At 39.6% G+C, this 26,181-nt stretch overlaps 1 protein-coding gene across 1 annotated transcript in view; it reads right to left on the bottom strand.

Annotated features, from left to right (window-relative positions):
• The window catches only part of TRHDE (thyrotropin releasing hormone degrading enzyme), a 194,930-nt gene that overhangs the window by 126,591 nt on the left and 42,158 nt on the right, over positions 1 to 26,181 (bottom strand). Inside the window, exon 3 of the mRNA XM_081928012.1 lies at positions 14,784 to 14,910. Within this exon, the coding sequence (XP_081784138.1) occupies positions 14,784 to 14,910 (127 nt within the window). The remainder of the gene's footprint in view (positions 1 to 14,783; positions 14,911 to 26,181) is intronic.

The raw sequence follows: 26,181 nt of genomic DNA, 5'->3' as shown, positions 1-26,181 counted from the left end.
AAAGATAGTAAGCTCCTTGGACCAGGGACCAGTCTCTTCTGCTTATTAAACTCTTTAAAATAACATGTGCATTTATGGAACTGTATCAATAATATTGGGTATTATCCTTCATACTTCAAAAGCATTTACTGTGAAACACATTTGACATTTTAGTAGGATTTTCTTCTTCCTTTCCCTCACTGCTTATATGTTTTCAGTATGCATCTAGAGAATATTCCACGTATGTGCAAGAGAGTGAGTCCTTAGACAGAAATTATGGCTGCCAGCTTCTCTTCAAATATATTACTCTGAACACAAGACTAAAATTATTGGTTTTGTAAGTACTTTGAACTTTAAAATAGAACTTTTGCAGACAATGGAAGGGTTTGCAGAGAATTCAAGTGATCTTTTAAAAAGTAAGATTAGTCATAGTTCATTTCATACTTTAGCTGGAAGACTGGGCTCAAATGTTCAAGTGGTTTTCCAAGACCAAGGGAAAGGGGAAATCTTTTTTACTGAGCACTTCTATAGAACTATTAGATTAATCTGGTACATTCATATACTTATAATTTATATCTATGCTAGATTGGTAGTGTAGTCAGAGTGAATTGTTTGATATCAGTAGCCAACTCAAAGTAGATTGAAATTGATGAACATGACTAAGTTAGGTCCACTAATTTCAGTCGGTCTACTCTGGGTAAAACTCCCCCAAATACCACCCAGTGCCTGTATTACTATCTTTGTTAAAGACAAATGATAGTGGCAATTAAATTCCTACATGTCTGATATAAGGCTTTTTGTTCAAAACTTGATGTGCCATATGACTTGCTTTTTCAATTTATTCAGAAGACATACACCCTGATCCACACAGCAGCAAATGCAGGCTCCCTATGAACTCCTAATGTGGAGAATCACACACACAAGTGAGCTCTACTAATAAGCTCTAGCCTAATTTAACAAAATTAAAAATATATGTATATTAACTGTTTTAACAGGTTGAAATGTTCTTTGTGACTTGGATTTAGCCCTTCTCTTCTTTGCCAAATAGCTGGTATGCTATGTTTCTAGCAGAGGAGCCAGCTTGTGGGGGCAATGGGGGGGGGACATCCCACACGCATCAGGAGGAGCAAGGGGCAGAGCTGAATGCTGCTGCTGTATGGCTTCAATAGCCAGTGGCTCTTTCTGTGCCTCTTTCTGGTACCGCTACCACCAGGAGACTGCTTCCACTCTCCACAGCAGCAGCAGCAGGAGGCGCTGGCCACAGGAGTTACGCTTTTGGGACATCCAGGGGGAGGGAAATCGCATTAAAAATGAAACTTAGAGGGCTGTTTTCTCAAACAAGTATCCGATTCATTCCCGACATCTAGAAAGCGAATTTTCACGGTAGTTATTAAAGTTAACGGAGCAGAGGAGACAGAAGTAAACAGAAGAACTCTTTCATCCTAAAGCAATCTAAGCCCTTGTTTAAAAAGAAGAGTTGCAGAAAGCTGCTGACAAGGTCCCATTGCCTAAGAAGTGGACTTTAATAATAAGCCAATGGCTCGAGAAATATTTGTATCCAAGAATAATGTGCTAAGGAGCAGCCTCACAGTCACTTTCATCACAGTACCTAGGACCGCTCCCTTTCTCAACATAGATTTGCCATCTATTCAACCCAACCAATCACTCCTTATGGGCTAGCTGTAATTAACCCAAATGGGTTATATATATATGGAAGGATATACAGTGGTACCTCTGGTTACGTACTTAATTCGTTCCAGAGGTCCATTCTTAACCTGAAACCATTCTTAACCTGAGGTACCACTTTAGCTAATGGGGCCTCCTGCTGCCACCACGCTGCCGCCACACGATTTCTGTTCTCATCCTGAGGTAAAGTTCTTAACCCGAGGTACTACTTCCAGGTTAGCGGAGTCTGTAACCCAAAGTGTTTGTAACCCGAGGTATTTGTAACCCAAGGTACCACTGTATATGGAAGGCTGCAACTCCCCAAGTCAACATACTCTGGTCTCAGTAGCTGAAATTCATCCAAGCAGAACTAACTAAAGCAGGAGTAGCCAACATGGTGCCCCTCCAGAAGTTGTTGGACTACAACTTCCACCATCCCAGCCCATTGGCCATGCTGGCTATAGCTGAAGAGAGTTCATGAACATCTGGAGGGCACATTGGCCATGACTGATGAGAGCTAGAGAAACATATTTAATCTACATGGGAAAACAACATTTAGTGTCATCCAATATTTAGTCAGCCTTCATGCTAAATACAGAAAACTGCAGGATGTCCCAATGATTCATACTAAGAAATGAGATTATCAACATATGTATTAATTAGATGAGGGTCCACCAGTATCGTGGGCTACAAGTATTTTTTTTATTAAGTTCTGAACTATCTACTTTCCACCTCTCATGCCTCTGTACTTCTCCTTGTCCCATCTGTTTGCAACAGATTATGTAACTCTTAAAACCAAATAAATAAAGTAAAAAACCTCATTGTCTTATAAAAGATCACTCACAATTAAGACTAATACTCTCCCACTGACACTTTCTCTACACGGTCATATACATGTCTCCACATGATAGATTGAATGAAGGAATAAATGGACCTGCTGATGTGAATCGGCTTTAAGAAACATACGAGTTCAAATATTTTCACAACAACTAGGAATATGAGGTCATCTCATAATGTACTGCAGCAAAAGAAAATGCTTGTCTATATCAGACCATTAAAAAGGATATTTGCTTACTTCAAACCTTATTTCCAATGAGAGCATTGGACAATCTACTGTATTTCAAATAAATTGGTTTAAATCTGCATATAAAAATATTTACTTCCATTAAGACGCAGAAGCTAAAGAATGGACTACAGATTTCAGGAGATGTTGGTTTTCATCTCAAGTCATCAGTGACAGGCTCTGTGGAAGGCAGAGACCCACACTTTAGTAGACAATATTAAGCAAACACAGAAATTTGCATCTCAAATATTTACAGCTGATTATTATTTACTAACTGCAATGCATCGTCTCTCATTGTGGTTTTCTTATTACGGTTCTTATTATTATTTGGAGCTGGCTGCATGACTGCTTTTTCACTTTCAAAAGAGACTGCTTGACTGAGCCTGAGGGCTTGGTGTCCTATGCTGTGCAGTATCCAGTTAGATGGCTAAAAAGGACAAGTCATCCCAGGTTTTTTGGAAAGCTAGTAAACAACAGAGGGCACCTGAAGTGTTCAGCAATTAAAAAGTTTCTAACAGTGGTAGGAATAAATCCACAAGAGATATACAACTTAAAGTTTAATTGGGTAGAGATCATTTTGATCATCTAGCTGCTACTTCAGATATCAGCCTCTCAAAGGTAAAAATAAAACAAACCGTTCCCTTTTCACCTTGGCACACCCCAGTTAATTCCTGTCTTTCCTCTGTGGAAGTTACAAGGATGACAGAGACAAATGATATCTAGTCACATCCTATATTACTATAACCATTATCATTAATTCAGCTCTCGTCACTTGACGTTAAACCAAGGTGTCACACTCAGACTTCCTCAAGCAAGTACCCGCCAGATGTGTTGAACTAATTGAATCAGTTAAGTAGTCTAACTGAATGAGCTTTAAGACTTGGTTCAACATTGACTCAGTTAAGAGAACTAAAGCTTAAATATGGTTTAAGCTTGGATGGTTAAGTCCAGTCAAAGGCAACTATGGGGTTGCAATGTTCATCTCGCTTTCAGGCTGAGGGAGTCGGCGCTTGTCCACAGACAGATGGTCATGTGGCCAGCATGACTAAACCGCTTCTGGCATCACAGAACACCGTGATGAGTGCCAGAGCACATGGAAACGCCTTTTACCTTCCCGCCACAGTGGTACCTATTTATCTACCTGCATTGGTGTGCTTTCGACCTGCTAGGTTGGCAGGCAGAAAATATGGTTTAAAATGGGTTAAAATGGGTTTGTAAATGATGATCTCCACCAACTATGGTGTGATATCATGACCAACATATCACAATTACAGCTGTCTTTCATCACCAGAGGCTGCTGAATGTTGATGATGGAATTCTGAGCAATGAAAGATGAAAGCATCTAAGCAGCTGTGGTTTGCCTAATCATTTGAAAGCTCAAGTCAAAGTTCTAAACTATGGTCAGAACAATCCAGGGTTTAGTGTCTGAACAGAGCTATTATTATGTCACATATTGGAGGAGGAGTACTGGAAAAAGAAGACTCAATAAAGCTTTTCAGTGTAACTGGCAAATCAACTTACAAAGGGTGAACCGATAAGTTTATTTACTGGCATAATGCCCATTGAGAATGCAGCTTTGAAAACTGCCTGGTATATGGATTAATTTTATCCAGGAGCACGTTCGCTAGATAAGTATGTAGGCATTGCAGCCTTTCAAGGCAAAAGAAAACTAACAGCATTTGTGTTATCTGCAAAACTTTATCATACTTTAATTCATCTCAGGTACTTTGATCCTTGCACCACAAAAATAACTTTTATATAAGAAATCCTGACTATTATTGTTTGATTTTTCTCCCATTTCAGGACATTGCTATTGTTACAAATGCATGTTATTTAGACTGAAGAAAGGCTTTCAAACTAGACTGATAAATAATATGGAAGGATTAAATTCTTTTGGATTTGGATTTTCACTCAGCTGTATCCAGATGTGAAAAGGAGACTCTTTGTCCATTTTTATATCTAACTAATTTAAAGCATTTCCTGAGCATCCTTTGAAGATAGCATCCTTATTTTTTTGTAGTGTTGTTAACATTTGGCTCGCAGTTCAAATATTTCCATCACTTGAAAGCTTTCTCACAGTTTCTACAAATATTTGGAAGGACGAATTACAATATGGTCTATAATACTAGTTTGGATCAAAAGCTAATTTAGCCTTTAACGCGCGCTTCGGCCAGAAGATGATCAAATATATATAACACACATAAACACAACAGGTATTATATAGCTTCCCAACCCACTGTTCGCTTGTATAATCTGTAACAGGCATTTGTGAAAGGTGTTGCTTTCCTTGACAATCTTTAACCTCTGACCATTAGGTCCAGTCGTGACCGACTCTGGGGTTACGGTGCTCATCTCGCTTTATTGGCCGAGGGAGCCGGCTTACAGCTTCCGGGTCATGTGGCCAGCATGACTAAGCCACTTCTGGCAAACCAGAGCAGCGCACGGAAACGCCGTTTACCTTCCTGCTGGAGCGGTACCTATTTATCTACTTGCACTTGACGTGCTTTCGAACTGCTAGGTTGGCAGGAGCTGGGACCGAGCAACGGGAGCTCACCCCATCGCAGGGATACTTACATAACAAATGAAAAGATAACTAAACCATCAACTATATTATGGAAGTCTTTGGAGAATGTTTATAAATTTGTAATTCTGACATTCCAGAGAATTGCCAATTTACAGGGAAACACAATCAAACAATTCTATCATTTCATATATATAAAAACACCCCATCTGGGCCATTTTAATTTATTTAGTTTTGCACTAATAATTAATAAGCAAGATTTTAAGCGACACCAGGCATTCAAGGGCATTTTTTTCCAGCTCCAGTACAGTATTCTTAACAAATGAAATAAAAATGCGTACATATGCCCTCTTCAATTACAGTTGCCAACCCTAGAGGCAAACAAAAACATCTAGAAATTACAGAAAATAAGTATTCCGTTCAACGTCCTTAGCCCCCACCCCCATCCCTTTTTTTGTATAGATATGAGTGTAAATCATTTGAATTTTTCCTTAATAAAGGTAAACTTTATGTAACTCACACAAGGTCCCTCCCTAGGCAAAACTATAACATCTAGAAACCAACCCTACTGACAGAAGTTTGATAATATATGTAAATGTATCCACTGTAAATCAGGGCACGTATTTGTTTAGTAAATCTTCATGAAAGCACGTATCCGTAGGCAGTTACAGTATACTAGTGGGATGTGATATATTTACTTATAATATGAAAAAAAAATCCTAAAAATAGATAGCCAACAGCTTATCAAGTACTTGGAAATACACTTTAAAATGTGCTAGGATATAGATGTGTTTTGATAAACTAAAAAAGAAATACATTGGTGACCTGGGTGGACGTTTCCAGGGGATGCTTGGAGAGTGTTCTACAGCCCCGTTGAACCTTCCATGTGGGGTTCATCAGAGTTGGGTTTGATTTTATTCCCTGTGCTGTTTAACATCTACATGAAACCACTGAGTGGGGTCATTTGGAGTTCTGGAGTACGATGTCAGCATAATGCTGATGACACACAGCTATACTTCTCCTTCACATCTGCAGGTGAGGCGGTGGATGTGCTGGACCATTATTGTCTTGCCGAAATAATGGACTTGAGGAGAGCCAACAAACTGAAGCTCAATCCAGATAAGACAGGGGCACTGTTAGTGGGTGGTTCCTAAGATTGGATGGATGAGAGGTTGCCTGCTGTTGATGAGATCACACTGCCTCTGAAGGAGCGGGTATGTAGTTTGGGGGTCCTTTGCTGTCACTTGAGGCTCAGGTAGTCTCAGTGGTGCAGAGTGCCCAACTGCACTGGCTGCCAATTAGTTTCTGGACCCAATTCGAACTGCTGCTTTTTACCTATAAAGCCTTAAAACAGTTCAGGGCTGCAATATCTCAAGGAAGGCCTCTCCCTAGAGAGACCCTTCTAGGTGTGCCTCCACCATGAGAGGTCCAGAGGATAGCAACACGAGAGCAGGCCTTTTCTGCAGTGGTTCCCCATTTGTGGGATGCTCACCTGGTGCCATCATTATACATCTTTAGGCACCAGTCAAAAACGTTCCTCTTCAACCAGGCCTTGGGCTAATTAACATTCTATGTCCTTTTAAATGTATTGGAGTGGGTATTGTTTTGTTTTGTTCTTGTTCTTGTTTTTATTATGTATTTTGTGTTTTTATTTTGTATTTTTATAGTTTGAACCACTCTGACATCTTTGGGTGGAGGGTGGTATACAAATTTAATGAACAAAAATAAAAATAAATGTGCAAACTCAATCAAATTTTGTCACTATTACTATGCTTAGCACTAAACTTTTGCCTTTCCATGAACTGGGCTTTACAGCCAGGATTATTATTTCCCCTCAATATCTGACTATCAGAAGTCACTACAGAAGAATGGTGGTGGTAAATTGACAAAAAAAACAATTATTGGCAACTTTACAAGAAAGGTTACTCTCCTAAATGAAGCAAGAGAACTCATAACATAGCAGGGTAATAGAATTTTAAGGTCAGATACTTTAAGATGATAAAATTAGTCATATTTGAATTTAGGCATTTGCCCAATCTAGAAACAAATAAAGCATTCCCAAGAAATTATAGACACTCCATGCAAAACAACAATGTATGTTTTCAGTCATGTGTCAAATAGCAGAAAATAAACCTCAGCTTACACTTTCCCAAAGTACTTCATCCATATTGTGTTTGAATTTATTCAATCCTCCTAAATGGATACTGAATCTAGCTAGACAAATATAATCTAACCCAAGATAATTAAATAAAATGTCAATGCATCTCTATGCAAATTGTGAGAACCTAGCTCAGCAGAATACTCTAGATATCCCATAAAAGCACCCTGCAGTTCAATACTGTATTACTTTAAGTGTAACCTTATCCAGTAGCTGTCTTAAGAATTTGTGAGATCTTTGTCCTGAGTCCATAACCCAAATTGAGCCCTGAAATGTCGACAGCATTTCCAGGAAGGGAAAATCAAATAAGCAGCCAAATTAACCCACAATCTACTCTGTCTAGTAGGATGAATGTACAAGCATGGTGACATCACTGGTGGCTGAAACTAGGACAAGACTACTAAATAAGAACAGGAGCTATAAAGACTTGAAAAATTCATACATTTCAAAATTTCAAACATTTCTAACTTTGTTCACACAGCATCCCCACACAATTTTTGCAGCTCCTCAGCAAAGGTGTTGTCATCCATGAGGATCAACTCCTGAGCTATTGGGCCCTAGAGCTCCTGCCTCCTCCCCACCTTTTGAAAACTTAAAAGAAAATACTTTGTGTAAATAGTGGCTGGTCGCACTACAAAATGCACCACCTTAATTTGTGCAGAGCAGTCCATCTATTGGTCAGTGTCATGGGCTTGTGTCCCAAGTTCTCTATGAACCTCTTATCATGCATGTTCCTCAGGATCTTCAGCAGTTCCCCTCTGCACCCCTTGTGAATTGAGAGCCAGTGTGGTGTAGTGGTTAAGAGCAGTAGTCTCGTAATCTGGAGAACCGGGTTCGAGTCTCCGCTCCTCCACATGCAGCTGCTGGGTGACCTTGGGCCAGTCACACTTCTGTGAAGTCTCTCAGCCCCACTCACCTCACAGAGTGCTTGTTGTGGGGGAGGAAGGGAAAGGAGATTGTTAGCCGCTTTGAGACTCCTGAAGGGGAGTGAAAGGCGGGATATCAAATCCAAACTCTTCTTCTTCTTCTTCTTCTGAATTCAAATTTACTTGTACATAATGGCAGGTTCCCAGGAGAAACACACCCCAAATTCCTTCTAGAGACCTAGAAATCTGTCAAAACTGGAAAACTCTCTAGCCTCTCATAACTTATCTTACCTCATCTTTGACAATAAGATCTTAAGTGGATTGTAACAATGTTTTGTATACACTATCTAAAAGAACTGATGAGAAAAGGGGGGATACGAGAGAAGATATTTGTAATTTCTAAAGTTTGTAAGCTCATTGTTGCATAGCTCATTGTTGCATAGAAGCTCCCTGCATGCCTTCTCTTGGCTCCATGGAAAAATATAGCTTCTTTATGATACTCAGGGTGAATCCTAGCTGACTACATCAACAGAATCAAAACGCTTGGCATTGAAAGCACAGCATTTGATTGGTGGGTGCGTCAATGCTTTCAAGGATTAAGCTATTACACAGGCATATGGAAATGTGATGCTGAAAGGAATTCAGCTGATGAGAAAGCACACAAACAAGGAATACAACCATATGTGCATCTGATAGGAGAGACATTGGTGCTGTCTATAATGAAGTGGTTGACTCTCTTGTTGAGTTCTTGAATAAACGTTTTGAAGTTGATTCTGATCTGCTGCTCAAAGGCAAGCCTTTTGAAACCTTCAGTAAACCAGGAGGAAGTTCACAAGGTGTTATTTGCAGAACTTGATCTGACTGAACTTTCATTAGAGTAGGGGAGATTCCCTACTCTAGGAGTAGAAGTGATGTTCACAGATGATGACACATTTGTTTCACTTTCTTGCATTATCTGATCCACACAGAAATGTCACAGTGCTCACGATCCTTCTTCTGGCAGCTAAGCTTCACAGTGCTGTTGCTGAGCATCTCACCTACACAAACGTCACCTTGAAGTCCATCAACGGAAACAAACTCTCAGTTGATTCAGAAACTGAACATCTGCATCTATCACAATATGCCACCACTCATCGAATGGGATCCCAGGGCACCAGTGCTTCTGTAGATTAAAATATGTGAGCAGAGGACCAAAAATATGGCCACGGCAAGACAGCAGTTGTGCTTTAAGGGATTTTCTTCAGAGGCTTGCAAGCATAACAACTCAAAACACTCAATCCCAGGTGTTGACAGTCTGATCAGCATGAAACAAATAAATTGAAACATACTCAGCACAATGCAAAAGGAGGTACCATGGCACAACTGTGTAATATTCAGTTTTGTGTTTGCTTTCTGCTGGTATGTAACAGCTGCATACTTACATACACTGTTAAAACAGAGTTCAATAAATGCCAAAGTCCATAAATGGCTTGACTAGTCAAGTAGTTAGAGCCATAATATACTATTTATATAAGCTTATGAAGATTTCAAATGAACCAGTATTCATCTTCATTTTCTATTTCTTTTTATCTTTTCATCTTTTCTCATCTATCTACTTTTTTAAGAAACTACATAGCTCCTTATTAAATCTTATATGCCCAACTGCACAAAAACTTATTTCACACTGCCACCAATTTTTTGACACTGCACAAAATGCGTCTGGTTCGACGTTATAACTTAATAACTACTCCAGGGTTTATTCTAAGAGGTTTTATGTTATTCTTGTCACTGGCTCATAATTCTTACTTTCACATACTGTGCTCAACAAAGATTTGCAAAGCTTGGGGGGGGGGAAGAAGTCTGAAAATAGTAGGACAGAGTTTGCCAACTTTTTGGATCCATGGGCACATTTGCACGCTCCACAGTTGCACATGCACAGCCATGCAAACATGTGCACGCATGTACAAAAGGCTTCCTGCAAGCCTAAGTTCTGTTTGGGGAGAAGAGGACAGGACCTGGCAGGGACCAAGGAAGTCTTCTGAGGGAGCATGTGCAGTGGTGTGTACAATGGGGGAAGAAATACATACATACATACATACATACATACATTTATTTTAGAAGAGGCTATTAAAAGTGAGTTAATGACAAAAACAACGCATAAACAACGGAGTGCCTGATTCATAGCTTCAGTCTCTTATGTCACTACATTAGAAAATCTGTAGTCTGCGCTTAACTTCAGTATAATAATTTGAGACACATATTTCCTGCATGTTTTCATTCATTTTCACGTAAGTTCTAGAAAATTACCTCTTCCCGCCCCCATCTACTAAGTCATAGTTTAAGAAACCAAATAAGGCTGTTATTAGTTCCTTCTAACATTATACAGTAATCTTGAGAAAATGTATGCATGAATCTCAAAAAGAGCTTAATATTCCCCAATTACCTATTTCTCTTAAGTGAAATGGATGTACTATCTATCTGCTTTATTTTTTTCACCTGACCTAAATCATTTCTGGGTCGAGATTTCATGAATTTCAATACATATCACATGGATATATTTCATCCATGGATAATTTCAGTATGCACGATTCAATTAACAGAACATTATTTATTTATTTTGAAACATTATTTATGCACCACTAAAACAGGCACACACAGTATGTTTGAACACAGTGGTTGCATTCACACAGCCCCAGGCACAAGCAGAGTAAACAGATCAGGAAGTCTGGCTTCTCTACATGTCTGTACTTCAGAACACGGTTTGTTGCTGCTTCTTAACAGGCCACAATCAAGAGACAACCATAAGCCGTGGTTAAATGTTGGTGTGCTGATTGTTTATCCCATTCGCACTAGGGGAAGACTGAAGCAGGAGTGACCTAGCAGCATCCAGCAGCATGCTGCTCTTTCACAATAAATCACGATAAGCCAGAAAGTCTGGCTTATCATTACAAACAAACACTATCTCGCTAAAGATCATGGCAATTTCTTCCGCATAAATATTTACAGAAATAACTAGTTGCCATTTTAGACTGTTTATCTTAACCCTGCATCGAGAACAACAATGGTGTTTTTTAAAAAAAAAAAATGCAAGGCACACCTCACACTGGAGAATTCCAGAGTTATATTTGTCTACTATTAATTTTAGTGATTCTCATATACGGTTTTGGTTAACAGATACATTGGACAAGTGGAGAACACAATTTACACACTTACAATGACTGAGAGCAGGTGTGTGAACTGCCACATAAATCTCATGTGCAACTACTTTAAACATGTCCAGTTTATGGAAGCAAACAAACAAAATATGCAAACTTTTAAGTTACAGCTGCATTCCTCCAAGGACTACAAAAAAGACCAAGAACACGCAAAGGATCTGTTGACAAGTGCAGTGTTTACAAGGTGAAAGAATTTAAAGTAAGTGCACAGTGACAGGTAGAAATATCCCAAGATGCTCTGCAACAACCTGAAATAACCAGAACAAATATACCAAACACAAATAAATACTGATGGTAGTTATTCATAGCAAGTTAACAGGACTAAAGTACTCTGGTCACTAGGACATACCAACTTTCAAGGGGTTCTGGAAGTATAGTATTGGAAATTGGAAGAAGAAGAAGAAGAAGAAGAAGAAGAAGAAGAAGAAGAAGAAGAAGAAGAAGAAGAAGAAGAAGAAGAAGAAGTAGTAGTAATAGCAGTAGTGGGGGTTTTCTCCACATGAGTACAAAATCTGTACATTACTATTAGTGTACTGCTTTACCAGAGGTAGGGAACCTGTTCACCTCCAGATACTGCTGGATGACAACTATAATTCCTGACCACTGGACCATGCTGGCTGAGGCTAATGGGAGCTGGGAGTCGAACAGCATCTGCAGGAACACAGGTTCCCCATCTCTGTTATATAACTACTGATATATTTGGGTTTAATTAGCAGTACTTCTTTCTCCACTTATTTCTTAATAAACAGTGGCTTATTTTCAACTTATTGCCAGAGGAACTTATTGCCAGGAATGCTTAACAGAGAGTCTTCCAAAGAAACAGTGTGGATGGTTTAGAATCAGGAGTGGTTAAATATCCATTTCAAAGGCAGCATTTTCTATGTGGAAAAATGGGAAGGCCTCTGTTTTTCTTCGCCCAGGCACAAACCAGACAGAAACAGCAGTAGTTTTATCTTCACTGTAATTACTGTGCCAGCAATACAAAAGTAAAGTACTTTACTGAAATAAATGTGGAAATAAACTTCGAAAGTGTGGGTACAAACCCCATTGCTACTTCTCATGTTATTTATTCAGCAAAACAGGAGTATTACAGCAAGAAGTATTGACTGCGCATAACTATCACTGAAAGATGTCCGTCTGTCAAGCTACTCCCACAAACAATCATTATTGCTATCTTCAGATTTATTGAATTCCCATCCCTCTACACCAGGCATGGCCAAACTTGGTCCTCCAGATGTTCTGGGACTACAACTCCCATCATCCCTAGCTAACAGGACCAGTGGTCAGGGATGATGGGAACTGTAGTCCCAAAACATCTGGAGGGCCAAGTTTGGTCATGCCTGCTCTACACAATCCTGGAGAAGGTCTTCAGATACCCAGCTCTAAGGGTCATATAGGGGTTCAAAAGTTAAATCCAGAACTTTGAATTGTACCTAGAAACAAAAAGGAATCCAATGATTTTTATTTTTAAACTAAGGATGTGTCTTCTGATTGACCAGCCTTAGTTAATCATCTAGCTCCAGGTTTCCTGAACCAGATGTAGTTTCCAAGGTATGGTGCCCTCTAGGTGTTTTGGATTACCACTCTCATCGGCCACATCCGGCACAGCTGTCTTGATAGGGTTTGATTGAAGTTGCAGTCCAAACATCTGGACAATACCAGATTGGCAAAGGCAGCAGTACTCTAACCTAGATGTTATCTGGGCACAAAGAACTGTGACTAGAGAGAAGTAGGAGCTGGTGCACCAGACTCATATAAGAAACAGTAAAAGGTGTTTTCAGCTACAGATGCCACCTCAACATAAAGAAAATAAGGGCCAGAGCTAACTGCCAAGCTGATCCATTAGAAAGAATAAAACTGCAACCAGAATGGGAGAAAATAACACTTCCACCAGCTACCAACAGCACCATCTATTAAATATAATGTGGTCTGTAAGTTAGCTTGTGTACTATCCATCATGTCTAGAAAATACATTGAAATGAGAGACCACACTTTACTGAAAGATATATAGAAAATTACATTTTCAAGATTACCCACTCTTTATCTACTACCATGTTCAGACTACTTAAGTGAACAATTCTTTCCTTTCTGCCCATTAAGAAAGATACTGTGTTTTCCTTTTACCTTCTCGAGATCAAAAGCTTATTTTGCAAAGACTCCGCCACCCCATAGGTCAACGACTTGCATCATATTTTCATGACAAACACTTATGCAAGACAAATTGCAGACAGGCATGAAAAGGCAAAGCAATAAGCTGGAGTTAGTCCAATCTCATGTTAGCTACTTTGACTTTAACACAGTACTACGTGCAACAAAACAATTAAGAGAGGGGGGAAAGAAATACAATTTCAGACTTATTAAAAATGCATAAAGTGCCCACTTGGAACAGTATAAATTGATGTATCTCCTGCCACACCATTAGTTGCAAGACTAAGAATGATGCTACTCAGCAGGCTAGTGCTTTAATGAAGAAGCACCTGAATTCCAGGGAGGAACACCTGTGGTTGGAAATCAGAAAACACTTGCGATCAAAAAGAGAGCTGCTGAGTAATGTGTTTTCTGGATCTTGGTCCCATGTGTTTCTAAAGAGGGTACATATAATAACCCAGTTTGAAATATTCCAGCGTACGAGAGTAGAGTACTAACAGAACAAAGGAAGAGCGCATATACTTTTAGGTATATGCAAAGTAAGGTTAGAGTCATTCACTTCAATAAGCAGAGTTACAGGAAAGTATTTATCATGATTAAGGAGTGGAAAGTTATATAGAAGAGGCGCCAACGAAACATAGCTCAAATGGAAGGGAGACCCATTGTTCTGAACATGTGAACAAACATTTATAAATGCTTTCTTTCTTTGAACAACTAAGTGTAATGTTCCTGATTGGTCCATACCATTTGATTGTTGTTTAAGACAAGACTACAGGTAGACCACCCAGCTCATTCATCTTTTTAGAAAATGAATGTAGTACTCACTGGCTTGGATAGTAAGATAAGTAAACTCAAGGAAGTTCACAAAAGCAAAGTTTCCTGTCTTCCCTCCTACATCCAACTCTGCCCCCAGAAAAACTCTCTGGAGGATCAGGGACCCTCCTAAGAAATATGGGAGAGTGTAAAGGGGAGAACCCTACAAAATCAGGCCACGATCCACCCAATTTTAGGCAATTAACTTTGCATATCCCATCCCACATTGTTCAGACCTGACTCTTGACCCGCCAGAGGTGTGGCTATGGTGGGGAATGGGGAAAATTTATTTCCTTAAGTTAACTTATATTAGGATCTAAACCATTATTTTTAGCCTTCCGTACTCTGATCTTTCAATTCCTCTCAACAAGCTTACCTAATTTTGGCAGGGAATAGGGCACTTTGAAGTAGTCTTCATAAAACTCAACTAGTCTCCGAGTAATGTTTAGAGCATAATCCCCAGATCCTCTTCTGATGGCATCAGGTCTTGCATACAATCGGATCTGATTGGAAAACAAAACAAATGAAATGACTGGTCATTATGTTTTCTGCCATTTTACATGGATTACAAAGTGAAAAGGTCCAAATCTGTTAGGTCTCTCTGTCTCCCTCTGCCCTCCCCTCCCTCCAAATCCCAATATGAGCAGCATAGATGGCTTTACTGAAATAACAAACTTGCACAATTAAAAATAACAAAGCTGAAAGTGCCACCAATCCAAAACTGTAGCTGTATATGGTGCCAAATACACAGATTTTAATACATCTTGCATCAAATATGAATATTCAACGCAATTGCCTACATGTGTTTTCCAGAGATATGATGGCACAGTGGATTAGTGTAACGGCTCTTTGCCTACTTTAAATGTAGAGGTGGCTCAGTAGGAAAGGAGTTCATGGCAAGTTAAAGGCACTTTCCATCAAACCCTGAACACATTAGCAGGCTGTGTAGGTAATATAATAATTCACCCACCCTTTCTTATACTGGCACTGATGAGCAAAATAAGCCCTCAGAAATAACCATTTATAAGCTTATTCGTGTACACAAACAATTAGTATTCCTGAAGCCCATCCATGACTGCTCCAGGCCAGTATTTCTATTTTCAAAATGCAGTAAGTATATTAAAGCTGTTCATACTTCTTACACAATGTAGATGCTGAAGCTGCGTTCAGCATAAAACATTTCAGCTGTCTTCCTGTATGAATCACCAAAATGAAACAGCCATTTCTTCATCTAGAGGGTGTGGGTTGCAGCCTTCATTGCTTCTGTAGGCTGTTCCTGTCAGCCAAAGTTTTTCAAAGTGCCTCACAGAGCATATAGAATTTGTCAGCCTATAAGCTAATGCACCTCAAACACTGCTGCTATTCACCCCAAAGCAGGGCTATATGACAATCAGTGGCTCAGTTCCCATGTCACTTGAAGCCTCAGTTAAGCATTACCATGGTTTAAAGAAGAACATGTGGAATGCTGGTACTCAGGGTCAAAGCTATGTCCACTTTGTGCCTTCCCCACTTATGCTGTGCTACTGGGATCTAAGCTATGGTTTGGCTTAGAGTTGTGTCTGAACCCAGGTTCATGGTTTCTCAGTTTCTCTCTCTCTCTCTCTCTCTCTCTCTCTCCAAACAACCATGAGCCATAACCAAGGTTTGTTCTTCGTTTAGTACTCATGGTTTGTTTGAGGGAGTCAAAACCCATGATCAGATTAAACACTGAGCCAAACCATGGATTAGCTCTTATAGTGGCAATGGTGATTTTTCTCCCAGCATGCTACATGCTTACCTTTAAACCATGGTTATTGTGTAAACAAGGCCAATATGCAAACTATTAATGTGGTTGACTGCCAAATGCAACAATAGACCATTCTGGTCTGTTGCACACTCTGCTACCTAAAAATCTACACCAATAGGGAACAGTCTTTAAAGGAGCGCACCACAAATCAAATTCAAAATTATGAAGTTGTACCACTTGAGTGTTTGCTATAGTACAGGGAAGACCAACTTCCAAGAGACTGCAATCTATAGTTCCAATCAATTCAGCTGGCCTCGGTGCCAAAATATTAAAACACCACAATCAGCATCACAGCTACAGAAGTAACACAGATGCTTGGGATCTTGATGGCTCTCTCACATATTATGCTTTTGGTACTCAAAGATTAAGTTTAGACTGCTATAAAGATGCCCAATGTGGAAGCCTCCCAGATGCTGGATGCCCACTCCCATCAGCCCTAGTCAGCACGGCTTAATGGTCAGGAATTATGTAAACTGCAATCCAACACCATCTGGTGGGCAGCACATTGTTTCCCCCTGTTCCACACCATGACTAATATCTGACTTGCATCCATTCACATGCAGACAAGTGTCATGACAGGATCATAATCCACATTGCTTTTGGTAAGTGGAAATGACACAATGGGAAGTGGGGAAACAGAATAATTTCCCCAAAGCTTTTCTTGGGAGTTATGAAATTGTACTTCTCAACAAAAACAAAAACACAGGTCATGGTTCATCTTTACATTTGTACTGCAGAATCTTAGTAGAGGACCTAATTATTGCCTTTTTCTGAGGAAATGTGAAATAGAAAACACAATTAAGCTAATGATTCATGTAATACAATTGAGGTTTACTCTCTGGCGAGCCCTTTTTCTACTTTTCAACACTTGAAGCAATGCAGTATATACATGAATTCCATGATCTTATCCATTTTCCTTAGAAAACATTAAGCCCCCATGTTGTTGGCATCAGTCTATCTCGAGAGACAATGGAAGAAGAGTGTGTCTTTGCGGGTAAAGACACTTTTATGTAAGTGTTGTAGTGAATACAGTTCAGTGCATGAGTTTAACACATATTTCATTTGTGACACCAACATGCTTGACTGAAAATCACTATAATCCCTGAGCAGTAGGTCCAGATTAGCTACTCTGCAAATGGGACGGCTCCTTATGTTCAGACAAGGAACAGAGATCCATCAGAGACTACCTGCTTAAGGAAATCTGAAGATGTTCCTTATCAGCTTAGCATTTCCCCTACAGAGAGAGAGAGAGAGAGAGAGAGAGAGAGAGAGAGAGAGAGAGAGCGCTCATGCTGCTATGGAGTCCCTCCCAACCATTGATGCAACTTTTCAGGAGGCAAAGGAATCCATGAAGATCACACTCCACTGCATGGAGAAACTTGTCCCTAGACAATTGCCACTGTTCTGTTCTGGTCAATCTATCTGTATCCTTGTACCTACTTTGTCCATTTCACCATTTCAGTGCTGTGGTTTCCCAGTGACCTATCTGTTCAATAATATTTTCCCCTCTTACTTGCCCATTCCACAAATCCCACAAATCTGAAAGAAATATACTATTGTAGTCTTTTTAAAAAGTTTTTGCAACTTGTCAATGCTCACAGGCTGTTTTTAAGAGAGAGAGAAATCCAACGGCTGATTCATGCATTGCTTTTTATGTAGCAAAGTCATCACAAGAGAATTTTAAATGTTCTGTTCATGAAGAGAATATTTCTTGTGAATGTGGTCTTACAAGATGACAGCTAGTATTTATCATGTATGAGTAAAAGCCTGAGAACTAACACGTTGCTAAATATGGCAAATACTAGGTGTCACTACAGGGAGAATATTGACAAGAAATATTCACCATATGAAACATGCGAGGTAAAAGTCATAATGTGATGATTTTATCACATTAAATCTTCATATGTGAAAAGGATGGAAAACAAACACCTACAGGGCAGCTCAGTTATCCTCAAAAAACTGCTTGTGTAAATGTAGAGCAAAGTAACTGTGAATAAATAGGGGGAGCGTGAACAGGAGTGGATAAACGACAAACACCCTGCAATTTAGTTGAATTAAACATTGCAAGATAGGTAGCCAGAAAACCCAGACAAAGGCAATGCTCAATAATAAACCACAGGATAACTCAAAAAGAAATAGAGAAGATCAATACCATGAACTTGTCAGCAGATATTTCAGAATTCAAGAAAAACAATGTTTACTCTATTTTGTGGTGAAACAGATTTGACTGACAAAAATATGCAATTATTTATTATATCCCTGAAGGCTGTTTGATATTTAAACTAAGGGCTTAATACTATATTAGTTTCATTTCTGCAAGATTAGACCCATGATAGTTTTGAATGTTTTTTGCACAGTTGGATCTAAGTCAAGGAAAACAATCTTCACACAGTATATGTTCAGCTTTAAACAGTATAAACAAACTTGCCATAATACAGAATAATGCATGCAAGCTGTCACTGAAGCAAGCAGACATCAGAACAAGATGAGTGAGCTAAATTGCTGGAGTCAGAATAATCCAGACAGCCCCACTAACAAAGGTGCCTTGTGGATGTCAGCTATTACTCACACATTATCAAAAAGTAACTCATGTTGAGCACCATTCACCAAAACTTTCTACTGAGTAAGGACAACTGAAATGAAAAGGAAAATATGTAGACTTGTACAAACACCATTCATTGCTTGGGAATTTGTGCACGAGAAGTGTCTGGGTCAAAAGAGAAGGCATGGCAAGTGTGACCATATCAATACCATCAAAATGTTACCTTTTGGTTACCAGGCTCCCTAGTTTGGGACTTGCATAAGCAAGTCTAAGAAGGGGGACACCTGGATTGCCAGTAGTGCATATATGTGAAAAGAATCTAGGGGTCTTAGCAGACCACAAGCTTATCAAGAGTCAACAGTGTGATGTGGCAGCAAAGAAATTCTAGGCTGCATAAACAGAAGTATGGCATTCACATCAATTGAAGTAAGAGTGCCACTCTATTCTATCCTGGTCATACGACGTGTGGAGAAACTATGTCTCCAGTTCTGGGCACCACAGTTTAAGAAAAATATTGAAAAGCTGAAAAATGTGCAGAGGAGGGTGGCCAAGGTTATAATGATGAAGTTGGGTATGTTTAGTCTGGAGAAGAGACTGGCTGCTGATACAATAGCCATCTTCAAATATTTGAAGATGGAGCAAGCTAGTTATCTGGTGTTCCAGAGTATAGGACCCAAATCAGTGGATTCAAATTACAAGAAAAGAGATTCTGACTAAACATGAGGAAGAACTTTCTGGCTGTAAAAACTGTTTTGACAGTGGAATGAACTAGTTTGGAAGGCAGTAGACTCTCTTTCACTGCAGATATTTAAGCAGAGATTTGATGACCGTCTGTCAGGGACCCTTTGGCTGTAATTCCTGAATTACATTGCAGGGAGTTAGATGATCCTTGAGGTGCCTTCTAAATCTACAATTCTATGGTGCTTTGTAACAAAAATGTATTTAGTATATTATAGGGATACAAAATGTCAGTGATAAATCAGCTGTTTGCTAAGAGACACTTGCAATGTTTTCAGAAAAATGGCCATGGTTACTTTGGTCGAATCCTTCTGAAGTCAGATAAAAACAAAGTTAAAAGAAACAACCATACAAATGGACATCAATTTCAGGAATTCTCATATGTTCCCATTTTTAAACTATATATTCAAGAGAACCTTGCAAAGTGGTCATACCCAGAGGGATGGTATTGAAAGATTAAGATTTTCAAAGATGAAATCAGCCATCTGAAAGATAACAAAACAAAGCCTTATCAAGGGGAAATGCATTATTCCTGGATATGCCCCTTGTATTGCAACATCAAAGAAAAATGGGTGAGCAAACTGGTAAAACCTTTGAAATGAAGACTATATAGATATGATAAAGCAATATGGCTGCTCTCAAATGAATTTTGTCAATGCTGCACTAACGAGGCGATTTTGCAGTACGCGTACAGATAATAAAGTACCTCATTAACAAGTTTTAATTAGTTTTTAAATTGGAATTATTGTGAATTACATGTATATATTTTTGTCATAATCTTCCGTTTTTGCAATTTCCATCAACATTTAGTTTAACTACTATATATGAGGAAAGCAAAGAAAATCATTCATCACAAAAGGACACATTACCATTTAAAGTTCAGTAATGTGCTTCTCTAACTTACTTCAGACTTCATTTTTTGAAAAGAACAAATGAATGTATAATCATGGGATGCATACAATGGTTTCACAAATTGTATCACTAGGCAGCAGGGATCACAATGTGGGCAGGGTAGGGAGGAGATGCCAGTCTGTTTAAAAAGAGGCTGTGATTCTGAATATGTACAACACTGATAACATATCACTCAGTTTCAAACCGTTTTAAAGGTACAGTGTTTTGTGGCTTTTTTTTTCATTTTGGCTGTTAAAGTAAGTTCAACATGGGCAGCTTCCAGCAAAATATTAAAATACAATAATTCATCAAATATTAAAAGCTTCCCTAAACAGGGCTGCCTTCAGATGTCTTCTAAAAGTCAGATAGTTGTTTATTTCTTTGACATCTGATGGGAGGGCATTCCACAGGGTGGGTGCCACTACCGAGAAGGCCCTCTGCCTGGTTCCCTGTAACTTCACTTCTTGCAGTGAGGGAACCATCAGAAGGCCCTCAGCGCTGGACCTCAGTGTCCACGTTGAACAATGAGAGTGGAGATGCTCCTTCAGGTATACTGGACAGAGGCCGTTTAGGGCTTTAAAGGTCAGCACCAACACTTTGAATTGTGCCCAGAAACATACTGGGATTCAATGTATGTCTTTCAGGACCAGTGTTATGTGGTCTCGGCGGCCACTCCCAGTCACCAATCTAGCTGTTGCATTCTGGATTAGTTGTAGTTTCTGGGGCACCTTTAAAGGTAGCCCCATATAGAGCGCATTGCAGTCATCCAAGCAAGACATACTTATCCTCTGCCAAGTGTCTTGCCCATATATCCTTGCCTGGCAACAGTGCTCCTCAAACAAGGCATTGCAGAGAACCACATGCCCCAGAAGACTGCTGGAATCAAATTACTAGCTGAAATTATGATATGCATCTAACGTTTAGGCACCTACTGAAAGCACTGTTGTTTCAGAAGGCTTTCCCTGAGGTGTGACCCAATCATTTGTGGAACTGAAATTGTACTTTGGAAACATGGTTTTAGTGTGTATAGTTTTACAGGTGGTTTTATTCAAGGCTATTTTTCTATTTTTTTAAAAAAAAGAAAAGAGGAACCAGAACTCACCATGAACACCTCCCTCATTCTTTTAAAATGGCAATGGCACCCACCTAAGAGGTGCTGGGGAACCCCGGAGAGTTCAACTGAAAAAACCCCCTCTGGTTTTATTGTTTCTTAAAACTTGAGGAAGGGAGGAACTTATTCAGCTTTTGCGCAGAGTAGAACCACTGAAAAGAATCTAGCTTAGTCATGTTCATTCGTTTCAATGGGCATACTCTGAGTAAAATTTAATTGATTACTATGCTTCGTTACTTTATCTATTTTTTTTATCTTGCACACCACTTCAATGGCCTGAAGCTGTGAAACGTTTTATACATTTTCAAAATAAATATAAAGTCAAGAACCTTTATGGCCCTCACCCCCCGGTGTCCTAAAATCAGCAAAATAAGAGTTTTCTCCCATTGGAGAAGATATGTGAGGCAAGCACCACAATCTCCTGCTAGTTACCCCAGTTCTTTAAAATTGTCTACTCAAGAAGCCCATGAAATCCAGCTCTCTTTTTTTATCTTTAAGGAGAGACGGTGAAAGGCAGTTTATTTCAGAGAGAAACCTTTAGTGATATGTTTGAGTCTAATGCTTTTATGATTTTATGCAACTCGTTATTTCCTGTCTTTTTTTCCCCTGCAGGCTACTATAGTCTATGTGGAATTTTGTATATTTTTATAGTGTATGCTACATTATGCTTTTAAGAATGGAAATGAAAGATAGTTTTCTAGTCTAGGGGGATGAAAATTCAATGAAATGGTTTATATTTACACTGTATGAAGTTGCCATTTTGCAGGTGGTCAAGAACCAAATAAATGTTTATGCAGAAAGATACATGCAGCCCTTTGACAATTGCCAGTTTAAATGTGCATTATATTGTTGGATTATTTTCCCTGTTCCAGCTTCCCACACTCTGGTTGGTTTTAAATTAGAACTGGTCTACTGCCATGGTGTCATACAGAGCTATATGCTGTCTTCTCATGAACAGCAGCAGATGGTGACAGAACAGAGCACTGCATCATTATTGGCTATCAAAAAAAAAAAAGGTATTTCCAATAAGCCATAAGAATCCCACATGAAGCAGCCATCCCATTGCTGTAGTGGTGTGGGAACCACACAACAAAACCTTGAAACGGGTTACTGAAAAAGGAGCTATGAAACATTTCATTGACAGTGATTTTGATCAAAGCCTTCTGAGGTATATACGTAAGATGAACATACCAGCATGGTTCTTTGACTATTTGTGTTTGGATTTTTTCAGATCCTAAATCTTACTACAACTGTCATTCATAGTCAATTACTATGGATCAAACACACAGAGGAAACTCCTTCCTGTGGGTATATGATGCTGAAAGGAGCCTGTGGTCTCAAAACCCCTCTAGAACCTCGGAGTCCATGTACATTTAAACCAATTAGAAGTTTTTAGATTCCTTGAGAATGCCTTGTCTTTAGTTCTGCGGCACCATATCCAGCTCTTGAGAGCAGCATGAAGGAAAGCATAATCTTCTAGATAAAAGTGTGCAGGGGGGGAATGCTGTATGCTCTCCCCAGAATCAATCAAGCTACACTGATTGTACCAGAGAGGATCTGGACTGAATTTAAAAGGTTCAAGCCTCATGCTTCTCTTCAATGACCTTGCTGTGAACTTGTTTTGATGACAATATAGCAGGCCACAGAATGGTTAAAAGTTCTAGATGGGTACTGCTAAACTCTCTTGCTAGTTAAATGCTTTAAACTTTAAGTAAGCTAGCCTTAAGTGCATTGTTTGTGAGACTGCCATCAAACTGGCCTTCTGTGTATTTTCTGTGTAATTTCCTTGAGATAAGCATAATTCATTTAATTGTCCTACAATTTCTCTTCCGATAAATAATGGATGTGATGTTGAAAATGCAGCATTTCTTAATCCTTCCTGTTGGCACATTCAGTTGTCTGTATTGATGGTTTTATAAACCAGTCTTTCAACCCAACATTTCTCTCTCTCTCTCTCTCTCTCTCTCTCTCTCTCACACACACACACACACACACACACATTTATTTACAAGTTAGAGACTCATCTGCACACTAGCCTTGAATTAGCTTTTCATTTTTAAAGAGAGCAGTATTGTATTGCTCACCACTCCAACATACAAACTCTTACCGATCTGACAACCTCATTTAAGATGCAATGCTTGGTTTACAAGAGTAACCTGGGAATTGATAGGCTGAGCATATAAGAATATGGTTGTTAGCATCCATCTGTCTCATGAGACAATGGAGGAGGGCACCTTTGGAGGTGATGTCAAACAGTTAGAGAATTACAGCACCTGCTGTGGCTGTAGAGATTGCTGCAGAAGAGACATGTTTTGTTGTAGCTAGGGCAGATGAAGGCATCCGGTTGTGCTATTGGAAGTGCACCATGACATTTATTCTCTCTGCTCTCCTCCCAGTGTTCATTCCTCCTGTGGTCACTGCTGTGGATACACAACCTGACTGTCAGTCTCCAGGCGCTTGTCCAGCTCAGTGTCAATGGAGAGGCTGCTGGCTATGGTGGAATCCAGGTAGACAAAATTGTCTACCACCTCAAGCATATTGTCTACAATGCTGATGTGTGCAGTGCTGGTGACATTCTGACCCAGGATTTTGGACTTCGACAGGCTGATGGTAAGGCTGAACTCCCTGCAGGCTTGGGCAAAATGATAGATGAGTCTCTGTAAAGATTCCTCAGAGTGTGATGTCAAGTCCGCATCATCTGCAAACAACCTCTCTTCAATAAGGACCCATCAAACTTTTGTCTTGGCATGTCATGCCCCATCGCTCCTTCGATGAAAGTTGAAAGCATAGGAGAATAACAGGGAGAAGAATATGCCAAAGAGAGTTGGGGCAAGAACACAGCCCTGTTTCACACCGCTCTTTATACGGAACACGTCCGAGGATGAGCCATCATATTGGACAGTGCCACACATGTTCTTGTGGAAGTACATGATTATCTTGTGAAGTTTAGGTAGGCATCCTATCTTGTTGAACAGTATGAAGAGTTCTTTTTGGCTGACCAGTTCAAAGGTCTTCATCAGATCTATGAAGGCAATGTACAAGGAGTGTCTCTGCTCTTGGCATTTCTCCTGCAGCTGAAGCACTGAGAAAATCTTTTCAACTCTTGACCACTGTGCTCTAAAGACGCACTGTGACTCAGGATAGACCCTGTCAGCAAGCAACTGTAATCTGTTGAGAACTTACCTTTGTTCTGGTAGAAGGTGACAATGCTGGAGTCATGCGTGTCTTGTGGGATGGATCGTTGTTCCCAACGCTACAAGAGGAGGCCATGGAAGTGTGTCGTGAAGGAGGAATTGAAGCTGGCTTTTAGCACTTTTGTTGAGATTCCTTCCTGTCCAGGGGCTTTACCACACGCCTGAGAGCTCATGACATTCTTCAGATTATCAAGAGAGGGAGGACACCCAGCTCTACCAAGACAGGCAGAGTCTAGACACTGTCAATTGCTGTGTCAGAGACCATGTTTTCCCGCAAGTACACTTGAGAAGGTCCCAAGTCATACCCCAGCATATCTAGGTAGGGATCGGAAAGACCCCATCTGAAATATTTTGGAGAGCAGCTGTCAGTATAGGCAAAAATTTTAAGTTAATTCACTAAATTTATTCCTGTTGTCTGTGAACTTCCATTGCCATTTAGCCTACTTTATTTTAATAATGACTATGACATTTTTGAATTTGTTACATATTTCAATGCATGTATATTGTTCACATGTAATTTATATATATGATGAACACATGGCACCAGGGCAAAAAGTGACAGACATACTGCCTGAGCTCTGTTGAGAATTTGTGAGATTTTGTTTGTATTATATTAAACATACATTCTCAGTCACATATACAGTTTTGTTTTTATGTTATTTTTATTTTTTTAAACTGCCTCAATCTTTACCCCAAACTACAACAGTTGTACTGGACCAAAAAAAGCCAAACAGAACACAACACACTTAGGTCACTAATAATTTTAAACGACAGAAATAAGCAGAACAAAATGCTGCTTAAGTTTCCCTTTATACACATGCACACCACCCTAATCTCTCCCATTCTCTCTCTCTCACACACACAATAAAACTGCCCCAGTAGTAGGTCCTGATTACTTAGGTAGAAGGTCTAATACTGCAAAATGCCGAATACTTGCCACAAGGCACGACATACACCTTCAAATGTTAATACTGAAAAGGCTCAGCACTACAGCACGATCAGGCCCACAATAATAAGCGAATCAGCCCTTGGGGGAAATACGTGCATGAGAAATTCTCCGCTCTGATTGTGAAAACAAAACAGGGTTACCTCAGTGAGAACAGCAAGAATATTAATGGAACTAGAGGGGGCTGGTTTCTTGAGGCTAGAAGCAAGTCTGAGGGAAAAGACACACAATTTGGCCTGAGAAAGCAAAATCCATTAACCATGAAATAGGGAAACAACAAGAACAAAAGAAACCCACACTTTTCACATAAGCTACTACCCCAAAAAATCCATTCAATCAAAGGTGCGGCAGGGAACACCACAAAGTAAACAGATTTCATGAGGGGAGGGGGTTTCCCTTAAACCCTGCAATTGGAAGTGATCAAAATTCTTTAAAACTACACCATTAGATGGAGAACTTTATGATGGGAGCAAAGGTGCCCCTTGTGCCCATCCCCAGAAGTTTCTGCTTGGCTAAGGAAATCTCAGATGACTGGGAGAAAAATCACTTCACCCCGAGAGAAAGGA

Source organism: Podarcis melisellensis (assembly GCF_964234715.1).
Source record: "Podarcis melisellensis genome assembly, chromosome: 10".
Lineage (NCBI taxonomy): Eukaryota > Metazoa > Chordata > Lepidosauria > Squamata > Lacertidae > Podarcis > Podarcis melisellensis.
This window is presented reverse-complemented; position numbering and strand designations above follow the sequence as displayed.